This window comes from Squalius cephalus (assembly GCF_949319135.1).
Source record: "Squalius cephalus genome assembly, chromosome: 22".
NCBI classification, from domain to species: domain Eukaryota; kingdom Metazoa; phylum Chordata; class Actinopteri; order Cypriniformes; family Leuciscidae; genus Squalius; species Squalius cephalus.
In genome coordinates, this window is record NC_137143.1 from 2563311 (window position 1) to 2585185 (window position 21875).

The 21875-nt window shown below is 38.3% G+C and overlaps 1 protein-coding gene across 1 annotated transcript; it reads left to right on the forward strand.

Annotated features, from left to right (window-relative positions):
• Window positions 1-4765: 4765 nt before the first annotated feature.
• On the forward strand, window positions 4766-8821 carry LOC307150275 (piggyBac transposable element-derived protein 3-like). The gene is made up of 2 exons (XM_079857279.1): window positions 4766-5130; window positions 6920-8821. The coding sequence occupies exon 2, from the start codon at window positions 6921-6923 to the stop codon at window positions 8721-8723; it is 1803 nt and encodes a 600-aa protein (XP_079713405.1). The 5' UTR covers window positions 4766-5130; window position 6920; the 3' UTR covers window positions 8724-8821.
• The last annotated feature ends 13054 nt before the right edge of the window (window positions 8822-21875 follow it).

A 21875-nucleotide genomic window follows, 5' to 3' on the forward strand; every position in this document is an offset into this window, starting at 1 on the left:
CAGCTACTACCATATTTCTACATTTATGCTGTTTTAACTATAGCAGAGAGACAAAACTTGAATGTTTTGTTGACATCCATTACAAAAATATACTATACACGCATAAGTTGTGTCCCAAATGAGGCACTATACACTATACTCGGCTGTCTAGCGCATCAGTTATGAGGTTATTTGGTCAGAGAGCCCGTCCCTATGGAAGTTTGTTTCTGTAATTAAATTGTTTCTGTAAAAAATAATTGCAACTTTTTATCTCACTATTCTCGTTTCTCACAATTGCGAGTTTATATTTCAATTCTGAGGGGAAAAAAGTCAGGATTGTGGGATATAAACTCGCAATTGCAAGAAAAAAATCTGAATTGTGAGTGTATATCTTCCAATTCTGAGTTTTTCTCAGAATTGTGACCTTTATAACTCGCAATTGCAAGTTTATATCTCAATTCTGAAATTTTTCTCAGAATTGTGCCTTTGCCACACAAAAAAATCAGCTCACAATTCAGACTTTTTTCTTTTGCGAGTTATAAAAGCCACAATTCTGAGCTGAATTTCTAGCGGTTAATTAAAGGGATAGTTCACCCCCATGTTGTCATTTACTCACCCTAAAGTGTCTTTCTTCTGCTAAATTTTTTTTAAATTGGTAACCCGAGATTTGACGGTAACCATTGACTTCCACAGTTTTTGTTTTTTCGTGGAAGTCAATGGCTATCATTAACTGTTTAATTACCAACATTCTTTAAAATATCTTTTGTCTTCAACAGTAGTAAGAAATTCAGACCGGTTTGGAACAACTTGAGGGTGCGTAAATGATGACAAAATTTTCATTTTTGGGTGAACTGTCCCTTTAAGTGCATCATCCGGGTATTTAAAGTGCTTTTTTCCCCCTAAACACCAGTCTAAACACACTAATCACTGTTTGTACTACTAAATGGCCTAGAATGGTATGTGTATAAGAACCCACATAGACACAGATTTTCCTAAAAATTGGCCCCTCCTGAAAGTCTTATGAATCATGTTTACATTTATTATCCATGTATTTACGACAAGCACTGGATAAAAGAAACCCAAACAGGATGAAATGACGATAATAACAAACATTGTGTAAACTCCTGAAGAACCACTGAATATTAGATCACACGGTTGACACACACACTTCTCATGAATGTCAGAACACTGACAATGGCAGTACATACATACATATATCACACATATAACTTTGTTGTTGTTGTGTATTGCAGAACGCACACACATATACATACAGGATCAGGGGCCTGTACCATGATGGTAGATGAACAAACTCAGGGTTGCAGGATTAGAGTTGACAAAACCAAACCAGTCTAACCAGGCTTCATTGGTACCATGATCATCAACTCTCTCTGCCAGCTCAGGCTTTATTCTGAGTTTAGGAGTTTAGTGTGACATCAGCAGCGAACAGCCAATCACAGGCTGAGAAACAGTGAAACTGAGATTCACTTCTCTCTTTTGCAGAACATTACGAGATTACAAAAATACATTAAGAATTTAAGCAAATTCATAGCTGTCTATGAAAGGGGACAACTAAAAGAAAAAGCCTTGCTGTAAGTAAAAGTTGTGAAGTTTATACAGTTGATAAAGGTATTGAGAGAACTTTTTAGCTCACGTGTAGTCATTATATTGCTGAATCTATTGATTCTAAAGCATATTTATATTACCTTATATTTATTCATTTAAACTGTGCATACAAATAATTGATAAACTAAAATTGTACGTGTGATCGATTAATACACTCTGCAAAATGCTGGGTTGTTTTAACCCAATTTTGGGTCAAATATGGACAAACCCAAATGTTGGGTTAAAAATGTAATGTAAAAATTTAACCCAATGGCTGGGTTTGTCCATATTTGACCCAAAGTTCGGTTAAAACAACCCAGCATTTTTTAGAGTGTAAGTACATAAATAATATCTAAATCACATACAATTATTATTCTAAATAAGCATTACTAAAAGCATTATTAAAAATCATTTGCTCTGTAGTGATCTTTAATGTGGAGTAGAAACAGGTGGAGTGAGTTTATCGCATCAGACATGTGACACTTTGCTCACAGCTGATTGGTCCATGTTCGGTTTGCAACCTCTCACCTGGAACATCACCTGACCCGGACCAGGTTGGCCATGGAGCGTGAGTTACTATGGCGATGAACACACTAAAAGCCAAACCACTTTCATGGTGCCTTAAACCCAGGGTTGGCGCAAACTAAACTGAAACTCATCTGGCTATCCTCCTAAACCGGCGTCATGGTACAGGCCCGAGGGAAATGAAGCGTGGTTGTATCTCTTACAATGAACTATCATAACAACAACAAAACATAAATATGCTGGAGTCGCGTACAGAACACATGTATTAACAAAAATAGTACAAATAGAGTATTCAAGAAAATACAACAAATGTAACAGAGTTGCACACTAGGGGGATTATTGTAGATCTACATAAAGACATCGAAACATATAGGTTTTAACTGCGTTTTGCTTCATAGAAAATTTAATTGAGTCAATATAAAGCTCAATTTTTTTCTTAAATGATGTAAAACAGGGTATTTTACAGGAAAATTTACATTTGTGATCATGGAATTTTGCCATTAAAAGAAAAAAAATTATTATATAAACCTATATAATAAATGTTTTGGCAGATTGGCCATCAATATTCTTTGTGTTAAAATCACAAACATTTAGCCAGAATATTCTTACAAATGAGCAGTGCTAGAATAAATCAACCACAGTTTCAGGGCAACTGTCGCAAAAAGTTCAATTAAAATCCATGTCCATTTTAATTTCACAAAGTAATGTTTAACTGAGTAAATTCTATGTCTAATTTTGAATGATACCTCCTTAGCTTTGTGTGTTATTAAATATTGATTAGGTATAAGCCAAACCTTTTTCCACACAATATTGTCTGTCAATTGATTCCAGTATGATTTATTTATTATTTTTTTTTTTTTATTAACGCTCTTATGGATCTGTTTTGTGAGTTAAAGGAAAAACAAATATTACCTACATTAGCACTTGGGGACCATTGTTGAATATTGATTATTGTTTAATGTCTAAATAGCAGATTTCAGGAGATATTGCATCAAAAACTTTTGTACAGTCCCCTGGTGTTACAGGAATCTTATAATGTGCCAAAAACTCACTGTAAGTGAAAAGAAAACCATTTAAATTAAATAACTGATCCACCAATATGATGCCATTATCAAAACAATATTTCAAAAACAATGATTTGCGTTTATTGTTCCATATATAATACTTATTTGGTGAAAAGTTATGCGTGAAAATCAAGGACCATGATAAAAAGGCAGAACATCACATTAGTGCCTAATCATCAGACAGGTGACAGGTGAGGTCAGAGTCCGCTCTCGAGTGACGTCACGCCGGTGATCGAGGAGCGCGCGGCGGAACGCGGAAGCGCGCGTCAGTCAGTGCACTAAAGTTTCCCGAGGAACAAGCAGCCCATTGCAGTTTCCGCCAGTAGTGGGCACTCGCAATGACGTACATCCGAGTGAACGAGACGAAGGGAAGTTAGCAAGTGAAGGGCATGACAATTTTGGACTGGAACGCAGCCTGTGATGCTCTATTGCCTAAAACCAAGCGTGCCGCACAAGCCCTGAAAAGTGAAGCCAAAACGTCTCGATCGCCCCCCGGTGACTGGTCCTAGTATAGGTCGTAAGCCCCGCCTCCCCGTGTTATTCAACGGGACGCGAGACCAACTAAACAATTAAATTACACTTCAAATATCTTTTTCCAAAGGTGGTTTCTTTCATTTGCTGTTGTTTTTATCACGCTGATGTAAGTTCAAGTGTCTGTTTCAAAAATAAGTTGGTTTTTAGTTAGTTACATGATGCGGTGGTGTAACGTCATGATTGACAGCTGTGATTGACAGGTTCTCCGAGCGAAGTAGTCACTGAAGCACCAACGGACATTTTTTCGGGATCTTCGGAGGACTGAGCTGATTGTATTTACTCTATTTTAATAAGCCTCTTGTCGTACTGCAATCATTTTTTTAAAAAGTGTGCAGAATGCACTTTCCCTGCGAGGGTGAGGGCGGAGCGTTGATTTCGCGGCTTTACTTCCTGCTCACTACTGCGCAGGTCTGGTCCCGAAATCGCTACTGCGCAGACTCAAGTTCCAATATGTCAGCGCCATATCGGGACTCTGGCGGCTTCAGTTCTCATCAATGGAAGAGAGCGAAGGGGCGTCGTCCATCTTTTTTTACAGTCTATGCCTAAAACCAGAGAATGTCTAATAGGAAGAGAATTGGCACTCTCTGCTTACTTCCGGGTTCTGGATTGGTTGCAGTAACACGTCTCTATCCATGCGGGGGCGCTCGCGAGCGAGTGCAGAATGAATGGAGGTCTATGGCGAAATACCCCTCAAAACCCACTTTTCTCAGGATATAATTTTTTGTCTAGTAATTTGAATGTTGTATTCGAAAGGAGATGCAAAGAAATTACACATTGCTGGGTGTTAGATTTTTTTAGAGTCACTTATTTGGTTTAAAAAGTCTTTTAAAATGTCAATGACGTCAGAATGCTGACGTCATTAGCAGAATGCTAGCGTGTTATGGGCAACAACAACTCAACCTGTAAGAAATAGAAAAGAAATAAGTACTCGTTCATTCAACTTTCGACCTATAACCCATGTTGAACTTGCAAAACCTACAATAAAATCTGAGATTTCTCAACGGCATTTGGGTGAAAGAGACACATTTAGCCGTCTAGCCCCATTGACTCCCATTCAGTCTGCACTCGCTCGCGATCACCTCCAGTGGAATTCTAATGGAACTGCAACCAAAATCAATACAATGGGGCTGAATAGGGAGTGCCAAGGCTCTCCGTAGACGGGCTCTGCTAAAACATAGGTACAAAAATAATCAGTGATACATTTGCGACCCATTAAAAATTTTGGTCGCAATGGCATTTCAAAAGGTCGCATAGCGGTCGCAGTGTAGTTCCCTGTCATTGGGTCCTATTGTTCAGTCTCACAATGCTATTGGATCATACATTTGTTTAAGTCCCGCCTTATGACCATGAACTCACACAACACCTCAAGGCTTCCTTTGAACAACATCTCTTTGTTTCAATAGACTGGATTCATCAGATTCAAGTAAGTAAAATGTCTTTTATATATTTTTTGGTTGTTATTGTAATGTCTAGAGCATGTACATATGTAGTTATTGTGTAATAAATTCATCAAATTTAATTTAGAGCTTATTATTGTAACGGAAAGCAGATGATCAGGTCTGCCTTTTTGTTGATTAATCAAATCTAATCAACAAACAAAAGGTACTGATTAACCCCTCAAAACAAAACAACAGTGTTAGCAGATGCTCGGTCAGGTCCCCTGAGTTAATCTCATCAACTCAAGAAGATATTCACACTGAATAGGAAGGACAAAGGACAAAATGTATCACTGATTTATTTTTGCACGACTCTGCATACACACACACAAAACACAGACTCCTTATCATGCCCGACCACTTGCGGTCAAAATGACCTTTTTAAAATGTTTAAAATGTATTTCTTGCTGTGCTTATGATCCTTATACCCGAAATACGATATCTATAAGCTTTATTGATATGTAATCAGTTTCATATGCATGTAATCACGAGAAATCCTGTTTCTTTGTGTTGTTGACTAACAGAATTGTCATTCGCGGTATTGTTTTGTTCAGAAGAACACAGCGGTGTTGAATATTTAGCACAGAATATTAGAGGATGCATTATTTGATTAATACCGTTTATTCCGCCAGTATTAGTTAGAAGAGGCGTGTACCTTTCCAAATGAAAGGACATGACCACAATACGTCCTCCCCGGCGATTGGGTCACGCACGCAAGGGGGCGTGACTTTAGCTCCTTCAAAACACAGCGGGCTCTCTCACCTCACTCTCTCACCTCGCTCTCATCCTTCCTCCTTTTCTCCCGGCGCGACGCTTCCCAGAGGAACATCCCGGAAGGCCTCGGAATAATCATCAGTTATTCGTCCAGAAGGGGTATTTACAAACTCATAAAGTTTACTGTTCGTGGCCAGAACCTAAACTTTATTCGAGTTTGTAAATACCCCTTCTGGACGAATAACTGATGATTAGACCAGTTATAGAACAAGGTAATCTCGATAATTGATAAAATAAATGTACATGCGACTTATGAATTATGACCATGAGTTATGATTAGTAATATTTCCAAAATTCCCTATATCCTTGGGCTAATTCACATTTACCCAGAGTCGTATACGCTACATTATATACTTGTTGCAATTATACAACACTGGGTGAGTGTGGTAGTCAAAATAGCAGGCTTGTTGCAGTGGGCTCAAACAGGTTGTATTCCCTCCACTACACCACTGCCTAAAAGAGTATTTTCTTATACATGGACAGTATACCTGTACATTCTACTTTTTTGTTGTGTTCTGGTCACATTTGACTGATTTAAAAGTTGTATCTCTGAAAATGTAGTTCATATGATCAGACTGACCTAAAATTCCAGAGGATATCAACAGACAATTTAGTTCTGGGAAAGGTGAAAATGTTCATGAATGTGGGGTGTGGATGTAAGTGGGGGTATGCATGTTTTCCTTTTAGTATGATAATTAGAGAGCATAACAAGCAGTATTGTTATGTCAAGGCAGTATTGTTTGACTAAATGGCTGGTGATTGGGATGAATGTTCCATTTAGCATGATAAGTAGACAGCATAGGCTATGCCATTTACATTTAGGGCATTTAGCAGACAGCAACAGGTTAGAAAGAAACTTACAATAAACAGACAGACAGTATTGTCTGCCTGGAAAACATTTCTACCCTGAGCACTTGGTCCACAAACCTATTACTTCAGGTTATGTACTACAATATAAAAAGCATATTTATACATGTTAATTAATTGTTGTTTTATTTTCAGAATGCCACCAGCAAGGAGTGAGCCGCGATACAGTGTGCAGGATGTGATTGAATCCATCCAAAATGGTGACAGTGAATTTGAGATGGACCTCAATGACACGGATGAGAATGACGAAGACTCAGATGAAGATGTCTGTCAACAAGTGGACAAAGGAAACCAACCACCCATGGACATTCCAGCTGATAATTACGTGGACATTGAGCCAAAAACAAACAAACACACCATGCCCCGTGACAGGTATCGCTGGCTGAAAAAAGATTTCATCAGTCCCAACACTGATTTTTCTGGTATGGCTATCACAGGAGATGACATTTCCCTCCACACACCACGGGAATACTTCCAGAAGTTTGTGTCCGAAGACATGATTGAGGCTCTGACACAAAACACAAATGAGTACAGCATTCAGACACATGGAACATCTTTAAACACCACTGTAAAGGAAATTGAAAAAATGTTTGGCATGTACCTGAAGATGGGCCTAGTACAAATGGCTGGAACCCGTATGTATTGGGAGACAGAGACACGGTACTCCCCTGTTGCTGATGTGATGCCACGCAACAGATTCCAATCCCTGTTGACATCATTACACTTTGTAAACAACCTGACAGTATCTGAGACGGAAAAGAAAGACAAACTATGGAAACTCAGACCATGGCTTGACTCATTCAGAGAGAAATGCCTGCAGGTGGTACCAGAAGAGCACAACTCTGTGGATGAGATGATGATTCCTTTCAAGGGGAGGTTCAGCAGCATCAAGCAATATATGCGAGGCAAGCCAAACCCATGGGGATTCAAAGTGTGGGTGAGAACTGGAATCTCTGGCATGATGTGTGACTTCGATGTCTACCAAGGCAGTGTCAACGGAATACGAGCCAAATCTGAACTTGGATTGTCAGGTGATGTTGTGATGAAACTTGCTTCCACACTTCCAGAAAGTCAGAACTACAAAATCTATGCAGACAACTACTTCACCTGTGTTCCATTAGTAGTAAAGCTCCTTGAACGGGGAATTCATTATGTGGGAACAGCCAGGCAGGTGTGCTTACCCAACTGTAACCTTGAAGATGAGAAGAGTTTGAAGAAAAAGGGGAGAGGAAGCTATGATGTCAGAGTGGAGGGGAATCACAACATCTGTGCTGTCAAATGGTATGACAACAGAGCTGTCACACTTGTGTCCTCGTTTGCTGGACCTGAACCTGTGCAGAAGATTCAACGCTGGGACAACGTCAACAGAGCCTACATTGAAGTTGAGAGGCCTTACGTTGTTGGTGCCTACAACAAGTACATGGGAGGTGTGGATTTGTTGGACTCATTTACAGCCAAATATAAGTTCCCCATCAAATCCCGTCGCTGGTACATGTACATCTTTTGGCACACCATCATCCTCGCTGTGGTCAATGCCTGGCTACTCTACAAGCGGGACTGCAAAGCTCTCAAGATGTCTAACAAAGAGACCATGAACAGGAGACAGTTTCAGGCACAGCTAGCATCCTCTCTCATCCTGGTCAACACAACACATCAAACTCCAAAGAGAGGACGACCATCTCCAGGCAAAGGGAGCCCAGAAACACAGACAGTGACATCAAGTAGCCCTCTGAATACTCATAAGAGACCGTCCAAGAGATGTGCACTCCTTCCATTGGATGTACGCAAGGACCTAGTTGCACATTTCCCAAAGAAGACAGGGAGAGGACGCTGCAGACACTGCAATAAAGGATACACCAACACACAATGCAGCAAGTGTGATGTTCGCCTTTGCTTTTCAGAGGACAAGAACTGTTTTTGGGACTTTCACAACCAATGAAAGTCAGTCATGAAAAGAAAAAAGGGAATGAAGAAGTTGCTAGAAAAAGCTAGAGATTTATCTGTTTAATATTTTTTGTTTTTAATAAATGACTTCATAAAAAATATGACTAATGTGTGATTATTATTCATGTTATGTATGTATACATTATTTATGGGGCCAAGTAAGCAATCAAACCTGCAAATGAACCTTTAGTTGTTCTGAATTGTTGTTCAGACAATCATGCTCCCAACTAAGCCCAATGTTGCAATATTACAACGTTTCTCTAAAAACATACATAAACTTTTTTTTTTTGTAAAACTTTTTAATTTCTGCATCAAAGGCCTCCTACAACAACATCTGAAAGGTAAACATTTTTTTTTTTTTAGGTTTTTCTATGTTTGGGTCTTACAGGGTTAAACGGTGTCAAAGTAGGGATTAGTAAGCAATAAGGTACTCGAGGCTAAAGCTGTATTGTGAATAAGTGACGTATTCATGATTTAGCACTAGCCTCGAGAACCTTATTGCTTTTATAAAACGGTTACCACACAATACGAATATTAAAGCCAAAGAAATATGTATCAATGCAACTTTCATAAAGTAAAATCACTAAAAGCCTTCCTTCCGCTGGAAAAAATAGTCCCTAACCGTCAACAGCAACTTATTAACTTACACCATAAGATGGCGGCGCAGATTGTCTTTATCAGTGAGTCTCTCAGTAGCAAAGACTTTTAAATAGAAAGTACTGAAACTTGTTGTGAACACGGACAACTTACAAATGCTTTGACTAGTGCTGTCAGGCACGGGAAACCCCTTAACTGTTAAAAGGACGATCTATCACAACGGACATTAAAATGGATTTTTTTATTATGCAAATAGGACTCACCTGAAGGAAAATGCTATATCTAAATGCAGGTAATAAACTCGCTCACTCGATCTCTCTCACACACAATACAGTAAGCTTCAATGAACAACATCAATGAGAACAAACATAGGTTTACGTTGCTAAGAGTGGTTGCTAAGGGTGTTGTGTAGTGAGTGATACAGAGAACCGTTGGGTGAAGCGGTTATAGCCGTGTTTTATCCAACAGGCCTATATCACGAAAAAATTGAAGACCGGAAGTACGTCTTTTAGTAGGGATACGGCTCTTCCGGTTAGCTCTTTACAATGGCGGAGTCCGATAGATTCCGCTGGACCAAATCTCTCCGCAACCTGCCTGAAGTCACATATGACGATGTGGTTCGGATGGTAAATGAAAACTCTCAAGTGGAAAAGCGTGAAAGCTGAGTTATGGCTGTCTACGTCCTGACGCAGAGCAACCCGGTACACTACAACAACAGCGGTGGGCCTTCGCCAGTTAGGTAAACGTTTCTATGGTAACAGCGAGTTGGACCAATCAGCAGACGTTGCTGCTACGCTTAGGATTGTGGGTAGTGTAGTTTTTTTCATAAGATCGCGGATAAAACATGTTTTTCTTAAAACAATGTTGATTTCATACGAACTTATAGCTTCTACAGGAGCAAAAACCTTCGTTTCACAACCTCATAGCTCGTGGTCATTCTACCTCGGATGGTTTAGACATTATGGCTGATAATCTAAATCCTTATGGAGAAATACTGTTGACCGGAAGTTCTGAATCCCTACTCCGCGTTCCGGAAGCAGGAAGTGTGACATAGGCCTATAGAGTCTGTCTGCATCCTGCAAGACTTCAAGTTACGCCCCTTCAAGTTACGCCCCACTTCAAGTTATGCCCCTTCAAGTTACGTCCATTCAAGTTAAGTCAAGTTGCTCACTGTTTAAAGCAGCTGCACAGACCTGTCGGTGTATGATATCAGAGAACAGATTAGAGAACAGACAGTTCTGTATGCTTTTGAATCGCTCTCGTACGAGTTTAACATAAATTTATACATGGATTTCTCGGCGACGTCATCACTGCTTGCGCACGCATCCAGGAGGCAGCGGTCTTCGTACTGCAGTAAAGGGTTTAGGCTAGTAGCATAAATTATACATGTTGCAAGTAATTCCAAATGTAGGCAAATGGAAGAGTGGGACAGAAGGAGGAAGTTGTATGTTATATTCTTTCTATTCATAATTTGACGAGCTGCACATGACCACATAGCACGTAGTTGTATGCATCAAGGGATTTGTAACGTTACGCTCTAATCATTTCTCTTGTAAGTTATACACACTTGCTTGAATAAGATAATTATGGCTATATATCAGGCCATACAATTGCTGGCCACTTCTTGTCATCCACAATCCTAAGATCGTCATGTATTGCGTAGGGATCCGGCAAGATCTCACCATTGCTGAGAGTAAGTTTTATTTATTATTTTTGCCGAGTAGTTTCTCACCTATATTTAACAGCGCTTCGTCAGAAGTATAAATACAACAGCCGTTTTTTAAATCCTATCCAATGGTTGAAAGGAAAGGAGTAAACATGGTCACTAGTAGGTTGTGACGGCTGTCAATCAAAATGTGGAGCGGTGATTCGTTCCATGTGTTTCCTGCACTGATCTATATAGAATGTCATTATATAGATCAGTGGTTTCTGTCAGAAAACAAATAGATAAGTTGGTCAATTTAAATTTAACAGAATTTATCAACTTGTTGCCTGCTGTGGTTGTTTTAATTCACATCCTTTCTAAAAAATGTAATATATTCTTAATATATAAGACTGTCAATGATCTAATTTCATGTTTTATATTTTATTTGTTACATTACTAACTTAGTCTAACATGATAATTCATACATGCATCACAGTATGTCCGGATTTTGATTCGTAAACAGTTGGACGTTTTACATAATGTTATATTAATATGAAACACAAACAAACAGATCCAACTCTGAAATTGCAGTTTATTATTGAGTCAACAAGAAATTACAAACAATGCGAAATCTACGTTAATTACAATGTTCTTTTACAGAACTCGGCATAACAGCTAGCGGTTTTCTGCCTCCTGGATGCGCGCGCATCCGGTATTGTTTGTATACAAGAAACCCGTGTATAGCATGGTCTGGGTGAATACTCGATTCTGATTGGTTGCAGGGTGTTAAGATTACTCCTAGTAAATAAACCGTCAGGCGTAACCAGGGAAACCAAGTTATTGTTTGTAAAAACTTTAGATTTCGATTGTAAAACTAATTAAAATATAAACTAATGTTTTAAAAATGTGTTATTTGGCAAGTGACCATGGTATTCATTCGATTCACATGACGTCACTGTACAGGGCCGGCGCTAGCCATTTGGGTGCCCTAAGCACAAATGCTTGGTGGTACCCCCCACCCCCATTTGCGGGTGGGACGGATGGGACATGTTCCCACCACTTTTTAAAACATCTCGCGACACGAATGTACCAATTCTACAAATAAATAAATCTCCAGTTAACTGGCAGAGCATTCATTTCCGTTTTTTAAATAAGATAGTAGCGCTAAAATGTGTTGTTGTTTTTTAAATCAAGTGATCAAAGTGCTCGTTGCCGCTGCGATCAGTGGGAGATGGTCCTCAATGCAGTACAAAAGATCCGGGGGGAGGAGTCGGATCCAGATCCAACTCCTCCCACCTTACATACCTAAACCTACCCAACTCCACCCCCTGATCCCTAGACCCACCCCTAAACCTACCAATCTCCACCCCTTATATGAGATCCGACTCCTCCCCCCAGATCTTTTGTACTGCATTGAGGTGCTACTGATCAGTGGCGCGGATACAGTGTTTTCTCGTGTGGCTCGCGCACACCGCACTGTCTTCACTCGACGCGCGCTTCAATCCGTTGATACTCTCTATTCGTTCTGTTGAAATCACAAAACATAATGCAAACGTTTGCGTGTCCCTGCTTGTTATACAACCACTGATGAACATAATCGTTTTGATAAGAGAAAAAACTATACGGGAAAAAAAATTCTATACAAGGGCGGATTCGAACTCTGACCCTCTAACACGACTAGCGAAAGCTCTACCACTGGACCATTAAGATACACGTTAGTTTAATTGGCGGATCTATATATTGACACTGACAACATGTATTAGGCTACATCTTATTAAACGACAAATTAAACCCCATGTAACCTACTATTTTTAAAAATCGATAGCCTATTGTGATGATTTTTCACGACCCAGATTTTTTGGTGTCCCCCCCAAGCACTTGGTGCCCAACGCGCGTAATTTCCTGAATATCTATGAAGAAAGGCCCATAGTTAATCCAGTCTCTTTGCAGTTATCAGACATTTTCTCATTTATCTCATGATTTCAGATGAAACTTTTAGTTGAACTCATTTGTATGACCTACTTAATTGATAGGGAATTGTAAAAATCTAGAATACCAATGGATTAAACTACTTAATTTAGTATACCATGATTGACAACATGTGGTTTGATACCTTGCAGCAGCCATTTTGTAAAATGAATTTTTCATGAAAATTGTCACTGGTGTCACCTTTCTTATGGGTAACACCAGTGTCTCCCATTTATAGATAAACTTTATTCAAAGCTATTCATTTAGATTGTATGCCAGATGTAATAATTTAGTCTAATCTACTTAATTATAGTTGAAGAATAATGATCTTTGGTCTTAGAAAAAAAAGACAGTAACACCAGTGACACAATGAATCACCAATGACATACAGTACATGTCACATTAAATAAAATATCACATGTGACATGATGATAATTTTACATCCATTTAATTCTGCTTACACTCAAATGTTAAGATTTAAAGATTTAAAAATAAATTTCAAATATTTTCATCATTATAGCAAACACATGGTTGCGCAAATTAACTTTCAAGCACACTTTTAACAAACCTGATTAAAATAAATAAAACAATCTCCTTATTTGTTGCATTTTTATTAATATTTTTCTGTAATTCTGACTATACTGCTGAAAAAAAACCAATATTAATATTAAATAAATGCACAAAAAATATTACAAAAAAATCATTAAGCTGTAATTTATGTGCACTCATAAAGTCAAAGGGTAATCTAACAATTTCCTTACAAAAGTGGACGTTTCTGTAGAATGACCTGGCATCTGACACTCAGCGAGACAGATTGACGAGCTCAAAGTTCCAAACGCTTTACTCTGCCCTTGCTGCAATGTAAAAAGCGGCAATATGACTTATACACTTCGATTTACACGGTTATCTCGGGAAAATATTCTTACCGTTGTATCTTGCTGACAACATCTCGTTTTGAGTTTGACATATCGCGTGGTGGTTCTGTGTGATTTGGACAACTTCAAGTTACGCCCACTTCCTGTTACGCCCCTCTCTTCAGTCTCTTGCAGTCCGCAGACAGACCCATCTCGTTTTATCATGAATAAACACAGCTATGGACCAATCAGACCGTTTAATAAGCAAGCATAAAAAACTGCTAGGAGTCTTTCTGAAGTTCATCTTAATTTAATAATTATGAATGCTTAACACCAAAAGAGTAACATTCACCTGAGTTAACATGTAATGGAAAGTGAAGAGCTTTGGCTTGAACTCCAACTCATAAAAGAGCCCTCTCTTAATAAAGGGTTTAAGGCATTTGTATTTTAACAGGTTAACATTTTCCCTATAAACAAAGCATGACTGTTTAAGACCACAGTGACCAAGAAAACTGGGACAATTAGCATTAAGCAACTCAACTGCATGTATTTACTGTAACTTAAATGTGTTTTGTATATCAAGACAAAAGAACTAAAGCAATAAAAAACAAAACAAAAAAAAGTTATGGAACACCTACATAATATAAAAATGCTGACATTTAAGACTGCATAATTCATACATTCACGAAACAAAGGTAATTTCAGAATATGCAGTTTTCCATACTTAGAAAAAATATAACTTATGTACAAAAAGCATCAAATCTTTTTGTTTCATCTCATTTATGGTGATTAATACACGGAAGCATGATGGCTTGTAAGTAAGGTATTACAGATTAAAAAGATGACTATGATATCACTTTCACACAGTTTTTTTTTTAATCTTTCCATTTGTGTTTGTTGCGTTGTAACCCAATATATCCAGACGTCAAGTGGACCACTGAGTGATGCTTACCGTGACACACCACAATTTCAGTTCGGGGAATCGGTAAAAGAGGGGAAAAGAAAGAAAGCTGAAAAAACTTGGATTCAGAATATACATGGGAGGGATGCAAAAAAGGCTGGCGTCTCAAAGAGGACGAGGTAAACGAGCACCTTTAAGGTGCACTATCACACCTCTTTCAGTCCCCTGTGAAACCATTTGTCATGGCTGTCGCTCACCGGAGGCTCCGCGCCTGAACCGCCGTTTTGATGCCTACAAACTGCAGTGCATTCATTCTTCCCAGTCAGATCTCTCAAAATGCTCACTGCACTCTCGCCACCCAAAGTGCATTAATAGCCATTGCTGTTCAGATTGATGGAGTGCAGATCTGTGACTTGCATGACGTTGATGCCACTGGGCTCTAACCGCGTGAACCCTTCGGATGACAGCGTGCCCATAGTAACTAGCGTCTGCTGGTCGGTGGTCATGTCGGCCGTGGCACAGGTGTCGGCCGAGCTCGCGGTCGTGACGGTGGTGTCGGCGGCGCTCACTGTGCCGGCGGATCCTTTCTTATTCATATGGGTCTTGATGTGCTTGGACAAGTGGTCGCTGCGCATGAACCGCTTGGGACACTCCGGGCACGAGAACTTCTTTTCACCTGTGAACAGACAAAGGGCAAGTTTAACAGTTTTGAATCAGCTTGTTCATAATAAGAACCAGTGCAAAACCATGGTTTGTTTTGTTAAATAAAAGCACTAAAGGGGTCAGGAATATACAGTCAAACCAAAATGTATTCAGACACCTTCAACCTCTCACATTATCACAGTTTATTCGCTAGAGTTTAGAAAATGGTAATAAAATATGAGTTATGAACTCAGTTGATATTTGACTGGTTTTGCCCATCCTTCTGTTAGACTGTCTCACACATGAATTATGTTGAATATCTGTCAGCTGTTAAATTTAACTACACAATTAGATAATACCAGTTTAGCTCAACCAATCACCAAGCAATGCTTCATTTTGTTCAGTCTGTGTGTAAAAAGAGCATTAGCAATTAAAGACAACACACTTCAGCAAAACATGATCAGCTCAAAGTGTCTGAATCATTTTTGGTCCCAAATGTTACTGGTAGTCACTGTATGAAGATTTTTTTGGGTATAATATGTCATATTTTGCTCTCCTCACTTACATAAATGCACACACTAGTAAAGAAATATAAAAAAGGATTTCTGGTGTCTGAATAATTTTTGGTTTGACTGTATATATGCTAGGGCTGGGCGATATATCGATATAAAAAATACATCGATATATTTTTAAATGCGATATGAAATTAGACCATATCGCATATATCGATATAACGTTAGCTCAAATTTGCGCTCTGCTCCCCGCGCCTCCGCTCCTCCTTTTCCACTTTGCGGGTGTGTTTAGAGCATGTTATGTTACGAGAGGCGAAATACCAGTCAGTGACATAAGTGTACGCTGAAATAAAGTCTTTCACCTCAGAAAAACGGACTTTCACCTCAGAAAAACAGACTTTCTTGTCCTGTCCGCCGTTATCCTGTGCTCAGAGCGCACACTCAATTGCACGCGCAAATGCGGCGGCGCGCGCTGTGTATCGCCTCACTGATCAAGTGCAAAAGAAACTACGAGCATGCAACGCCGTTACGTTGTAAATTACACGAAATAAAAGTAATGCAGGTATGATTTTCATTCTATTCACCAGGAGCAGTTTCCATGTTTCATTAACAGTTATTGTTAATATTGTGTATTCACCATGGCAACTGTCGTTTCCATATTAACCCCAAAATGCCACTTCATTTTCACTTTATGTTATTTTTTATATTTATAAATGACTGTAGTGGCTCATAACAACATTGTATTAACAAAAACTAGTTTGGCACTGCTATTTAATAGCTTTAGCATAGGCCTAATGTTTATTTATTAGTACTAGTCTTTACTATTAGTCATATTCTTACAATTCATGTTAAGTAAAGGGGAAAAGTATATATATATGTGTATATATATATATAGGCAAATTATAACATGTTTACACAAAATTTGTTTATATATATTCAATGTAAACTTTGATAATCATAATTAATAAATCGCAAATAACAATTCGAAGGGAATAATCGGCAATTATGATTTTTGTCATAATCGTGCAGCCCTAAGGTGAAGAAACCTGTTTATTATTTATTCATTTGATTTTGCAACTGTTCACTGAAATAGCTGGTTTCAATAAAACTACTTTTAACATGTCATATTTGGCTTTGGCTTTGACTGAACATTTGCTCTCACTGTGCGGAAAAAATATCGGGATATATATCGTATATCGATATTCAGCCTAAATATATCGGGATATGACTTTTGGTCCATATCGCCCAGCCCTAATATATGCATTTATATTAGAGGTCGTTATGATATAAATAAAGACTAAGCTTCAGAACTCAAAAGTTCCTTGATAGTATTTAAAATCATCTTTTATTGATACCAAGCTGCCAAACGACTCGTTATACACTTTTGGGTTTTTATTACCTGATGTCAGTTCACCTTTAGTGCTTAATCCTGTTCTGTACACACAGAGTTCAGTCATTTACAGGAGTGACACCCGAATTAACTCCTGAAAAACTCCTGACAAACACATTTACAAAAATACCATTAGGTGTCTACAGCTCTAAATTGAACAACTAGTTGTTAATGACGTATTTAAATGCACGTCTCTGTTGTGTACGCGTGCGGTGTGGGAAAACCAGAAGGAAAGAGGAACAAGCCTCAGCTCGTTCATGTTGCCAGATCTTCCTAGAAAAAACAAGCTAACAAGCCCATAATAAACTAAGATAAATGCAAATGCTTTATATTGAAAACAAGACCAAAATATCAGGATCCACACCTGCCTACTCGATTAACTCCATAAACTGGATCACTTCACCAGCCAAGCTCAAACAATAAGCCGCAAAACACGTTTAAGAATTTTAAATAATGACAGAATTTTCATTTTTGGATGAACTAACCCTTTAAATTGTCATAATATGTCAAAGTTTTACTGTTTTTACTGTATTTTTGAAGAAATGCGGCATGGGGAGAAGAGATTTCTTTCAAAAACAAAAAAAAAATCTTAATTATTCCAAAATGACTGGTAGTGTACATTTACAGATATACAGCATTTCCATGTTAAAGGGATAGTTCACCCAAAAATGAAAATTCTGTCAGTAATTACTCACCCTCATGTTGTTCCAACCGCGTAAGACTTTCGTTCATCTTCGGAACACAAATTAAGATATTTTTGATGAAATCTGAGCTATGTCTCACTCCTCCATAGGCTGCTATGTGACCGAAACTTGCTGGCCCAGAAAAGTTATTAAAGAGATCGTTAATATAGTCCAAGTGACTCCAGTGGCTCAATCTTAAGTATATCAAGCGACGAGAATACTTTTTGTGCGCAAAAACAAACAAAAATAACGACTTTATTCCACTTTTCATTTCCTTCTCTCTGGGCCTCGTAGTGTTTTTGCGCTGCGCGTCTGTGTTGTACGTCATCACGCATCACACACATGACCGGCGTCGACCAATAGTGAGCCTACGTGGTGACGTGTAACACAGACGCGCTGCGCAAAAAGACTACGTGAACCAACTAGAGGCCCAGAGAGAAGGAAATGAAAAGTGGAATAAAGTCGTTATTTTTGTTTGTTTTTGCGCACAAAAAGTATTCTCGTCGCTTGATATACTTAAGATTGAGCCACTGGAGTCACTTGGACTATATTAACGATCTCTTTGATGACTTTTCTGGGCCAGCAAGTTTCGGTCACATAGCAGCCTATGGAGGAGTGAGACATAGCTCTGATTTCATCAAAAATATCTTAATTTGTGTTCCGAAGATGAACGAAGGTCTTACGCGGTTGGAACAACATGAGGGTGAGTAATTACTGACAGAATTTTCATTTTTGGGTGAACTAACCCTTTAAGAATGCACAGATCCAAAAAAAAAATGTTTTACCTAATAAAGACTTTATAACTGACTGTTTATTTGAATATTCATCAAGATGGACATTGATAATATTGTGTGTATTTGACCGTTCAGGGAGCTGGGTTATCAAGAACACATATGCCTGTCAGACAGCGTGCAAGTACACAAACATTGAGTTTTTTTAATCACTATTTTTAATATTAAGCACATCCCGTTTCTTTATTGCACTAATGCATAAAAATGTAGGTGTCCTGCAAGCTTCAAGACTATATTTACATACAATAACAATTTTTTTTTACTCTATTTACTTTCGCATGCCATTGACGAGATTTTCTGTCATTTATGTGACGCTTTCCTGTCATTGACAAGTTTTTCCAGCAGTCATACAGCAGGGGGCGCTGTTACAGACCTGCTGAAATAGCACAGCATCTCTGAATCCAAAAACAAACGAAAATCCACGTAAACCAGAAAGAGATTTACATATTAACACAACAAAATATTCTAAGGGACCGTTCGGTATTTATGGAAGGGGCCACCGGAGGAAAATAGGGGAGGGTCATGTCTTTTTTTTCTTTGTTGAGGGGAGGGTCATCCAACTTTTTTTAGTCTAGGGGGAGGGTCACCCAACTTTTATATTCATTAAAACAGCAACATTTCAAAGTGTCTTGTTTGGTGCTATTTTTTCCCATTTAGCTCCATGTTGATCTCGCGTTATCAGCCCCCCCTTCGATATCAGATGGGTCTGACCCAACAAAAATCCAGTTCGGCGCTGTTTGACAGTGTGCGCTTCAGTTCGCGCTTAGAAAAAGTGCAGCATCATGTCAGAACAGAACGCCAAAGAAATGTTTACCCGGCAATGCTTTAAAGCACGAGCAAATAATGAACTTTTGTTAAGTGCACAGTGTCCTGTGAGTAACTCTACCGCTGCATTAACATGTGATGTGAACGTACGTCGAGTTTAACAGTATTGGGACTGAGGCGCCAGAACTGCTGATAGAATGTGCGCTGTAGGGCAAAACTGCATATTTTAGTTTCCATTCTTATTTTGTTTCCACGATGTGTAAGATGTAGGGCTACCACCAGCCGCGGCGCTACCATTGGGCCCGGGTGGGCATTTAGGTCCGGGCCCACCCATTTTCTATAGCCTATGGTTTTGTACGTTTCTTCATTCGGATCTATTTGCAATGATCGATCCAAATTCTAAACAAACAGTTTACATGCTTCGTCCTTGTTACATTATTCATTAAGATAATAATTAATAAATGCACGCATAATTATCAGTGAACTTGATAAATGTTGCAGATATGTTTTACATGCATGCACAAACAAATGCCTTTCAACTTGTGTGTGCAAAATTCAGAATAAAATGAATGTGCAGCAATTTGTACAAATACAGAGTCTGTAGGCCTACTGTGTTGTTACCATTAAATAAGCTCATTTAGTTTCATTTTTGTTAAAATATAATAATGTTATTTTTTCATGTTGATTATGAAAAGTGAACCGCACACACGAGTATACGCAATATCGAGAGACATGGAGCGGGTCAGACATGATTTTGACCACTTAATTAAGTTTTGTTTTGCAGAAAACGATTTTTTTAAGTGAATTTCGTTTTGTATAAATTGTATCTTAATTTTAATATTTTTTCTTATCAACCAATTGCCAAATACCAAATATCAGACAACACAATCATAGAGGCGCCCGCGTGGTCACTTGCACTGCTCGTAAACAGGAGCGCATCTCATCCTAACTTAACGAAACTCAGCATATGCCTCACATACATGAAATATATCTTAAGAAAGCTTGAAATGTCTTTTTAACAATTTAAAACGAAAGGAAATAGGCTACTCTCTGGTTATGTAATGATGTGCATTTCTCTCTATAGGCGTGTTCACTACTACGGAGATGGCGATCGTCAACTTCATCTTTACAGCTGTTGTTGCTGTTAATAAACTAAAAATAATAGGCTTATAATTTTATTAAACAATAAATTAAATGAAATTTTTATTGTATTAAAAAAGCAACAAAAAAATCCTGTTTATCAATATTGTGTGTGTGTGTGTGTGTGTGTGTGTGTGTGTCGAAAAAAAAAAAAAAACCGTCAAAAACCCCACTGTCAGTGTTTTGTTCAATATAGCAGGAGACATTTTAATTGTTTACTAATAAAACAGTTATTTTTTATGTCAGTGTCGGCTAGACAGATGAAGTTGACGACTCGCGATCTTCGCAGCGCTACCACATCTTTAAATCACTATTAGTAGGCTATTATTTAAGTTAAAATAAAATACATAGACCTACACCACAAAAACTAGTTGAGGATAAATTCGTTAAAATTGGGCGATTCCAGTGAATGGACGTGACATTTGCAGTCAAAACTTAAAATAAAAATTCTCAGATAATGCATTTATTTGAAACGTCTGGAGTCAAGACATTAGAAAAATATCAGTCTACACATGCGTTTTATATTTAATATGAGGGAAATACACATGTGACGTGACACACAAAAAATCTTTAACTAATACGGACGTGACAGTTCTCCATTACGCACGGACATGACTGCTTTGAAGCGACTTTAAAAATTGCACAGAGACCTCAAACAGAAAGCACAAAGCCTTTCTTTAAAGTGAATTTCGTTTTTTTATTAATTTTATCTTAATTTTAATCAATGTTTCATCTGGATTTAATAAATAAGAAGTAGTCTAAATATAGTAGAAAATAGATAATCATGACACGGAGGCGCGGGCGAGTGAACTGGACTCTTGTCTCATAAATGAACCGAAACTCAGCGTAAGGTAGCCTATGCTACTTGCCTCATAGACCTGAGAAATATATTGAAATGTCTACTTTTAAACATGCAGAACAATTCAAAACGAAGGAAAACAGACTGCTTTCTCCTTATGAAATGTGCATTTCTCTCTGGCGCGTTCTGAGAAGATCGCGACGCATCGTCAACTTCATCTTTGCAGTCGACACAGAAAACACTTGTTTATTAAAAACAATTAAAATGTCTAGCTATATATGACATATTAATAATCATTACTTTTGCCGGTTCTTTGTGACAGCTTTTAGATGCTTTATTCGCAAAGCCACCCACATGTTGAACGAGTCACACCGCATCAGCACCGAAAACATGATTTTTTTTCAAATCTAAAATAAAAAATCGTGATACGAACCGAATCGTAGGTTTGGTCTATCGTTAC

What these genes read in the sequence shown, in the direction of transcription:
- LOC307150275 (XM_079857279.1), top strand. Translation starts at nt 6,921, where the DNA reads ATGCCACCAGCAAGGAGTGAGCCGCGATACAGTGTGCAGGATGTGATT.